The 9,510-nt window shown below is 43.6% G+C and overlaps 1 protein-coding gene across 1 annotated transcript; it reads left to right on the forward strand.

Annotated features, from left to right (window-relative positions):
* Positions 1-2,989: 2,989 nt before the first annotated feature.
* LOC139782892 (uncharacterized) lies at positions 2,990-9,165 on the forward strand. The gene is made up of 7 exons (XM_071721970.1): positions 2,990-3,092; positions 5,578-5,652; positions 5,869-6,338; positions 6,386-6,562; positions 6,687-6,804; positions 7,001-8,268; positions 8,380-9,165. The coding sequence occupies exons 1-7, from the start codon at positions 2,990-2,992 to the stop codon at positions 9,163-9,165; spliced, it is 2,997 nt and encodes a 998-aa protein (XP_071578071.1).
* The last annotated feature ends 345 nt before the right edge of the window (positions 9,166-9,510 follow it).

Here is a 9,510-nt window from a genome sequence, read left to right on the forward strand (position 1 = left end):
GCGGCGTCGTCGCAAAGATGCAGATGGATGCGGTATCCGCAATTAAGGATAGATACCGTCAGCATTTGATGCGTACAGAATGCGGACAGAAACATACAGGATTCGTATCTGTAGTTGCAGACAAATTCCTATAGGTCGACATTGCGTACAGATGCAGATGAATGCGGTATCCGCAATTACGGATAGATACCGTCAGCATCTGATGCGTACAGACTGCGGATAGAAACATACAGGATTCGTATCCGTAGTTGCAGACAAATTCCTATAGGTCGACATTTTGCGTACAGATGCAGATGGATGCGGTATCCGCAATCACGGATAGATACCGTCAGCATCTGATGCGTACAGAATGCGGACAGAAACATACAGGATTCGTATCCGTAGTTGCAGACAAATTCCTATAGGTCGACATTGCGTACAGATGCAGATGGATGCGGTATCCGCAATTACGGATAGATACCGTCAGCATCTGATGCGTACAGACTGCGGATAGAAACAGACAGGATTCGTATCCGTAGTTGCAGATAAATTCCTGTAGGTCGACATTGCGTACAGATGCAGATGGATGCGGTATCCGCAATTACGGATAGATACCGTCAGCATCTGATGCGTACAGAATGCGGACAAAAACAGACAGGATTCGCATCCGTAGTTGCAGACAAATTCCTATAAGTCGACATTGCGTACAGATGCAGATGGATGCGGTATCCGCAATTACGGATAGATACCGTCAGCATCTGATGCGTACAGAATGCGGACAGAAACAGACAGGATTTGTATTCGTAGCTGCAGACACTGCAGACAAATTCTTGTAGGTCGACATTGCGTACAGATGCAGATGGATGCGGTATCCGCAATTACGGATAGATACTGTCAGCATCTGATGCGTACAGAATGCGGACAGAAACAGACAAGTTTTTCTATTGCAAAAGCTTATAGATGCTGTATGCCGATAGATTTCCATTAGATACAGTTATACGTCGTTACATTTTCTGTTTGTATTTGCAGATACAATAGTGCTGCTTACAGAAACGGATAGAGCTAGATAAGCTTGCAGTTACAGCGGATAGGATTCCGTTACATACCATCAGAAATTCTATCTGTTTCTAACTGTTTCTAACGGTAATTTTTACCAGGGTGAGTTTCCGATATGGTTCGTTATCGAGCAACAGAGGATGAAGGAACTTTGTGATTGAAACCGGACGAAAAACGTCCGTTTCAACGTGGGAGACATAGTCTACATGCGAGTAGCTCCGATCGCCACCGGCGAGAGCACAAAGTTACAGCGGAAATATCGAGGGCCGTTGATAATCACGCAAGTACTGCATGAGGACACCTGCAAAGTGGCTGACCTGCGTCAAGACGAGCCAGGACGACGGTATGCCTCTACCGCACACGCGAGCTTTTCCTTTCCTTTCCTTTGACCCGATGGATTTCCGACTCTAGTTTGAGTCGTAGTACCACGGCGATTTATACACTAGAAGGGCCTCTGTTTGGGTCGGAGGCGCCCTCTTAGAGATACAGTAACTACTGCTTCGCAGAACTCTCCCGGTAAGCCATGTCACGCAATCTTAAGGAGAGAGCTCTCTGCGACTTGATAGATTATAAACCAAGATTCAAACCATTAGCAAAAGTAATAATCAATTTAATTATTTTTTAACATCCAAATTACCAATCAAATATTCGCTATTGAAAAAGGCGCTAATAAGTGATTCTTCAAAAGGCCATCAATCAAGATAGATCTTTCATCATTATACAAAGGGCACGCCCAGAATACGTGGTTGATGTCCTGTGATTCCTCCCCACAAGAGCAACCGGGGGAATCAATCCAACTGAATTTAAACTTTGTGGTTCCAACATACGAATATCCCGTAATTAAACGAATTAACATACAAATATCAGTACGGTTACCTCTATACTTTAACAGAGATTTTAATTTAATATCTGAGAATTTTTCCATGTAATACTTTCCCGTGCCTATATCGATATCCCTCAAGAACTGAGCATCAATATCTTCATAAGCTATAATATCTTTATATTATACGAGAGCGCGTCCTTAAACGAGACCCTGTTATCCAGAAAGACTCCATTAGTAGCAGCCTCCTTGGTAGCTCTGTCAGCCACTTCATTCCCCTGAATCCCTTTATGAGACGGACACCAGGAGAATTTAATGTGTTTATTCTTGCAAGCCGCCAATGACAGCTTCATTTTTAAGTCCGGAATAAGCGGAGAAAGCTTATAATCGTGATTTTCATTCCCCAACGCCTGAATAACGCTAAGGGAATCCGTGCAGATATTAATAAAGTTCCATGATTGGGACCACATAAGGTCGATAGCCTTAGAGATAGCCAAACATTCTGCTGTAAATCAGCTAGACAAAACATTCAATTTATACTTAAGCAATAATTTAGCTTGTGGGACCCAAACGGAACTACCAACATCGATTCCTCCCGCTAACTCAAATCTCGAACCGTCAGTGTAAATGACAACTTCTTCTGGAGAGGATCGGTGAAAGGATATAAGATTAATAAACGCTTGATTAGGCGATCCGTTATCTCTAGCTAACATGCCCGATTCTATATCAAAGGTAGTAGAAACTAAGTTAAATCTATCGGGATACGAAAAAACAGGATTAAAAGTCCAGGTATATAGACTGTGTCTAAAAGGAGCAACCAAAGGCCACCTTTTGACAATGAACGGAATATTTCTGGGAGCAGTCTTCATTGAAATACTATGTAGATAGATAAGTTTATTAATAAGTTTATTATTTCTTAACTGAATAGCTTTATATAAAAATTTATCGCACTTATAGGCGATTCTTCTCATAAATGACCTTTGTCCACCGAAATGCCAACAGACCCGATTAGGCGTGGATCTAGGTAAACCCAGCGCAATCTTGTAGGCTGAACACAGGAGCCTCTCAAACATAGACTTATATGTATTAGCTGCGCTTATATACCAAATTGCTCCCCATTCTAATTGTGCCCCGATGGTGGCATTAACGAAGTTCAAAGCTTTAAGAGGATCGATACCCCACGTCCGACCAGCTAACCATCTTAAGATGTTAGAAAAACACATAGTTCTGGTGCGAAGTAAGTTAATATGGTTATGCCATCTGAGTCCAAAATCCATGCTCATACCTAAATATTTAACCGTATTGTTACGCTCGACACGCGTTTGCCGCACTCGCTCAGTCACCGCACTCGCAAACGCGCCGCGCTTCCCCGTTACCGGGAATAAAGATACTCTCTGTTATATAAAAGAACGGATTTATTGCTCTAATACAACAGGACACGTCTGTCCAGTTCGAGATCCAGAGCGTAAATCTGAATATCTTAATTGTAAACAAAACAGCCGTCGCTAAGGACGATTCGCAACTTCTGCTCCGGGCGACCCGCATGAGCGCACGGTACGGGCGTGGAGCACGGGCGTAACACTACCCCCCCTCTTCCAAGATTGTCGCCCCGACAATCCGGGAGGGTAGTCTCTTGCGTTCCAGCTTCACTACTTTGCGAGTCCCAGGGCACCGAATAGTTTACTTGCCCTCCTCGAGCTGCTGCTCCAAGTTACCGGACCCTATTCCTGTTGGTCCCCGGTAGCCGCACACCAAGCTTCGTCCGAACCTCTTCTGGAGAGAGCTGGCCAGGCTCCCCCCTCCGACGGTCCCAGGACGACCACGTAGAAGCCCCGCTTCCCCGGTACAGTCTCCCCCGCTGCCGGCCTCCCACGCCGCCACTAAATCTTCGGACAAGGGGGGGGGGGAAACTATGTGGACCCAACGTCTAAACAGACTCCCCAAGTCCCTGCCTCAGCATTCGCTCTACGTCCCACGGAAAAACCACAGTTCAAAAAACCGTGGGCGAGGCAGTCTTCTTTTAAAACGGAACTTCCTTGAGAAGAAGTCTTCGGCCGATGTTCTGCCGCAGTACCTCCTCATCTCCTCACGTACCGCCAACTTCTTCTAGGAAAACAAACATTATGCGCAGTAAACAAGAAACTGAACGGTTAAAAATTTTAAACGAAATCATAACACGTTGCATCAAAATTCTTTATTACAAATACATTTTTATTAACATTTCTGCTGAGTTCTACTAAACCGAGTTTCCCTTTTCCTCGGGACATTCGGAACGGAAATGCCCGGTCTTTCCGCATGTCCAACATTCTCCGCGGCCAGCGCTAAATTTCCCCTTTCCCTTTTGTCCCTTAATCTCTCCCGCCTCCTTTTTTTCATTATTTGAAAGATCCTTTTGCTCCCCCTGAATTATTTTTAACGCTTTGGCCCTCTCTACGGCCCGATTCAAGGAGGTTATCCCCTCCATCTGTAATGTTCGTCGGATAAAATAATCCGAGACGGCCGTCACAAATTGCGAACAAGCGACTTTATCTCGTATCTCATAAGGGCACTCGGGGTATGCAAGGCGAGATAAACGCTCGATATCGGAGCCAAGAGCGGCTAGATCCTCCCCAAATTTCTGTTTACGATTCGTCAGCGCGGAATAACAGTTTTGAGAAGAGTACCCTTCCCCGAATCGCAACTCGAGCTTCGTCCTAAGCTCCGCAAAGCTCAACCGCTCGACATCCTGCACTGTTTCGAGAATCGAGCGCGCCCTTCCCCTCAAACTTGAGGCTAACGCGACGGTTTTCGTCGCGTCGTCCCAGCGATTCGCCCGCGCGATCAAACTAGGGCTGCGTTCGGAAACGTTACCCTGAAGTTAGACTCGGGTGAGTAGTGGTGGGGGCAGGGTACACCCCGGGTTTAAGTAGTTTCCGAACGGCAAATAAGTAATAAAACATGGCGGATGAAAGGCAATCCCGAGATAATATTATTGTATCCTGCGCCATATATGACTACTGGACAAAAAAATAATCAGGATAGCTTTAGATAGTTTATATCCAGATAGTAACGACACAGTATAATATCTACTTATGCTGTGGTAATGATGAGCCGCTGAGTGCTTCTACAGCTTCTACTTCCTTTTAGTAAAATTAGTGGTGCAATCACCAAATAACGATAAAATAATATATTTTTTAATTTAAAATTATCACTTTACAATTATTAATTTACAAAAGAAGTGTAAAATATATCGATTGCTTAAGCAACTGTTAAGATATATATACCTACATAAGATGAATCATTAATTAATATGAATAATAGAAAAATATAATCGTAATTAGCGTCAAGATATTATTAAACGTAGATAAAATCTGATAATAAATTAGCGGTAGGCAATAGAATATAATTAACCTTACTTAAATCCAATTAATCAGAGTTATTGTAGATTAACAGTTTGATCAATTCAGCAAATCGCAACGCAAATCCAGTAAAACATTTTTTATATAAAAAATTTAAATATATATAATCATACAATATTATATAAAATATGTCCATATATGTCCATACTATGTTTTTTTCTCTTGTATAATTTCTGTTCGTATGTACATACGGCGATGAGCCTTCACTTGAGGAAGGACATATCGCACGTTTAAAAATCTCGCGGCGATGAGCCTTCACTCGAGGGAGGACAGATCGCACGATATAGCGAGTCAGCTGCCTAATTCTTGTTGGTATTGTGGTAGCTGCCACGAGCGAAGCAGGCGCTGTCGTGGAGGAGGACGCGAGCGAGGAGGTGAATCTCGTGGAAGACGACACGAGTGAGGAAAAGTCGAGTTTTTCTACGTCGGCATAGGCATCTGAGACCGATGAAGAGGCAAGAATTCCCGAGGACGCAAAAGAAGCAGCAGAGACCGCTGCGAGCCTCAGCAATGAGACTCGACAGACGCTTTGTTTAAAAGCAGAGCCGGCTCAATCGACTGTTGTTGCCTTGCATCCCGAATTAGCGGTGGAATGGTCAAATTAGATACGAATAGGCCTTTATGGAGGAGACGAAGAAGATGAAAAGAAAAGGGAGGAGGAAGAGAGTAAGATACGGGAGGAGATTATGAGAAAATTCCCTAGGAAGGGAGTTCTACAGGTAGAAGCCCCCAAACTCAATCCGGAAATCCTAGCATACATGTCGGGGGCGGCGAAAAGCAGAGACAAACATTTCGTCGCCTCACAGAATGCGGTAGGTTCAACAATGATAGCAGTGGCTAAAAGCATCTCTCTGATCCTCGAGCTTGAAGAAGGCGAGATCTCGAATACGCTCTTAAAGTTGTTAGGTAATGCAGGCAAGTTGCTAGCAGGTGTGCACTACCAACATTCAGTAATGAGGAGAGCGTTCATCCTACCTGGCATTGACGAAAAATACAGGGAACTGTTAAAAAAATCAGACATAACGGACGATTTATTCGGCAAGGATTTGTTTAAGAGGCTCAAGCACACGAAATCCATGGGCAAGGTAGTGGAGGACCTCACTCCTTATCGGCAAACTAAAAAACCTCTAAGGACTTCCAACTGGGGAAACCGAAAAAGCCTGCCGTCGAGTTCCAAGGGCCATTCGCAGCAGGCTCGGAAAGGGGGCCCACAAAGATCGCTGCGGTACAAGGATCGGCAGAGAAATTCCCAGTGGAACAAACACGCGGCTACGAGGTCGACAAGGCCAAGCCAACGCAGTCGCTAGAGGTGAGAGGTGTAGCCGGACGTCTAAAAATGTTTTTATAACAAATGAAAAGAAATTACTAAAAATAAATTTGTGCTTAACTGCATTAAAGGTTATGAAATCCGGTTCACGTCTCGGCCTTTTTAGGCAGCGATACCGACAGCACCGCTATTGCAGGGTAATCAATCTCTGGATGATGTTAAGAAAGCAATAGATAACCTGCTGGTTTTAGGGGCCATTAGACCTTGGTCTCCGAGAATCCACAGTTCGTATCCTCTTATTTCTTAGTCCCCAAAGCTGATGGAACTTTTAGATTTGTCTTAAATTTAAAAAGTTGAATGAATTCATCCTAACTAAGCATTTTAAATTAGAAGATGGCCGCACAGCAGCAAAATTAATCTCCGAAAACGATTTTATGGCAAAAATAGATTTAGAAAATGCTTACTTTTTAATACCTGTAGACGAAGGTTCTTCGAGATACTTAAGATTTATTTTCCAGGGCCAATGTTTTGAATTCCTGTGCCTGCCTTTCGGTCTCAATGTGGCTCCCCACGTATTCACCAAAGTCCTGAGGCCAGTAGTGAATCATTTGCGTAAAGAAGGATTTGCGTCTGTGATATACTTAGATGACATGTTCCTCGTGGCGTCATCAAAACGGGCATGCGCAGCTAACATAAAAGCTTCGATAGAACTTTTAGAAAACTTAGGTTTCGTTATAAATTATAAGAAAAGCAGCTTAGATCCCAGTCAAAGGGCGGAATTCCTAGGCATAACTTATGATTTTTGCAAAATGGCATTAGAGTTGCCAGAACATAAGAAACAAAAGATGCTCAGTCTGTTAAAAGAGTTTAGGCCAGGGAAGATTTGTTCTCTTAGACGGTGGTCAAGTTTTGTGGGGTCAATTAATGCATGTTGTCCAGCGGTTAGATACGGGCGTCTATACACGAAAGAATTAGAACGTATCAGATATCTAGAACTTTTGAAAAATAATGACGACTATGACGCAGAAATCTGTATTCCAAAAAACCTCGAGTCGGTTTTCAAATGGTGGGAAGAAAATATCCCCGGTTCTTCGAACCCTATTAGGCAAGATAATTATAAACTCGAAATTTTCTCGGATGCGTCCACCACAGGGTGGGGCGTCTTTTCGGAGGGAGAGAGAGCTGGGGGATTTTGGACGGAAAACGAACAGAAGCTTCATATTAACCGTTTGGAACTCATAGCAGCCTTATTCGCCCTGAAAAGCTTTGCTAGTGAGTATAGGAATTGTGAGATACTTTTGCGCATAGATAACACCACGGCGGTGGCTTATATTAATAAAATGGGGGGAGTACAACATCCGAACTTACACAGGATCGCGAAAGAAATCTGGCAATGGTGCAAAATAAGAGATATTTGGTTAGTCGCCTCGTACATCAAGTCCGAGGACAATGTAGAGGCCGATCGAGAGTCTAGGGTAAAGAACATAGACACGGAATGGGAATTGGCAAGTTATGCCTTCTATCAGGCTGTGAGAGCGTTTGGGCGTCCCAGAGTTGATCTGTTCGCCACTCGGTGCAATACAAAATGCAAAGAGTTCTTTGCATGGAAAAAAGACCCAGAGGCATCAGCAATTGACGCTTTTACCGTCAACTGGGGTTTGCTTGGTTTATTTTGGGCGTTTCCGCCATTTGTTCTCATATTAAAAGTTCTTAAAAAGATCATAGTAGACCGAGCCACAGGCATAGTGGTAGTTTCTTACTGGACTAGTCAACCGTGGTTTCCCTTGTTTAGAAAGCTATTGATCGGAAAACCACTGATTTTTAAGCCTTTGCCAAATTTATTGTTGTCCCCTTTGTAGGTCCATTCGACTCCCGCTAGCAGAGAGGCTGTCCCTGATGGCAGGAAAATTATCAGGGAGTCGTTCAGAAGAAAAGGATTGCCGGACCCCGCCCTCGACATCTTCGAAGCCTCGTTAATGGAGTCGACCCATAAACAGTACGCAGGGCCTTTAAAACAGTGGTGGTCCTTTTGCTCGAGTCGGGGACTAGACCCCTACCAGCCGGAAGAGGGGAACGTCATCCAATTTTTAACAAAAAAATTTGAAAAAGGGGCGGCGTACGGATCCTTGAACTCGGCGAGATCGGCGATCTCCTTGATTAGTGAAAGGAATTTAGGTCAGAATAGGAATATCGCTAGATTTTTTAAAGGAGTATTTATGCTTAGGCCGGTAAAACCAAAATACGATAGAATTTGGGACGTGGATATAGCGCTTCGGAAAATCGAAGAGTGGTTTCCCCTGGACGAGTTGTCTCTTGATCAATTGTCCGAGCGTCTCGTGTTACTACTGGCGTTAGGCACAGCGCACAGAGTGCAAACGTTAGCTTCGATCAAATTACCGAACATTAAGCGTAATTCTGAGGGGTATGAAATAGAGATACCCGATCGAATTAAGACCTCTCGTCCAGGAGCATACCAGCCCTTATTAGTTCTACCGTTTTTTCCGGAAAATCCCAAATTGTGCATTAGGTCAACGTTAGACACATATATCCAAGAGACAGCGCAAATAAGAGGAGAAGTAGATAATCTCCTTTTAACAACGAAGAAACCGTTCAGAGCGGCATCAAAAGTAACGATTAGTAGATGAATCAAGACAGCGATGTCTCGCTGTGGGATAAGCGAAAGATTCACAGCTCATTCCACGAGGCATGCGGCGACGTCGTCAGCTTTGAAAAAGGGAGTAAATTTGGAGACAATTAGGAAAACGGCAGGGTGGTCAAAAAACTCGCAGGTTTTCGCCAGGCACTACAATAAAATTGTTGTTTCGGCAAATAGTTCCTTTGCGGAAGCTGTTATGCATTAAAAAAAAAAGGCAAATATTCGAATAAGTAAAAGAAAATTCCTTGCAAAAGCGGTTATGCACCAACAATGTGCAATATGTGAAACTATGTTTGTTTTGTTCGTTTTAAGTTGCTAGTCGAAAAAGTCGTTC

The sequence above is a fragment of the Temnothorax nylanderi genome, unplaced genomic scaffold (genome assembly GCF_030848795.1).
Source record: "Temnothorax nylanderi isolate EJ_2023f unplaced genomic scaffold, tnyl_v1.0 TNYL_tig0449_pilon, whole genome shotgun sequence".
Classification (NCBI taxonomy): Eukaryota; Metazoa; Arthropoda; class Insecta; order Hymenoptera; family Formicidae; genus Temnothorax; species Temnothorax nylanderi.

Coding starts and splice junctions, on each gene's coding strand:
- LOC139782892 (XM_071721970.1), top strand. CDS start 2,990: ATGGTGGCATTAACGAAGTTCAAAGCTTTAAGAGGATCGATACCCCAC. Junction 5,653..5,868: donor TCTCGTGGAAGACGACACGA/GTGAGGAAAAGT, acceptor AGATACGAATAG/GCCTTTATGGAGGAGACGAA. Junction 6,339..6,385: donor ACACGAAATCCATGGGCAAG/GTAGTGGAGGAC, acceptor AAAACCTCTAAG/GACTTCCAACTGGGGAAACC.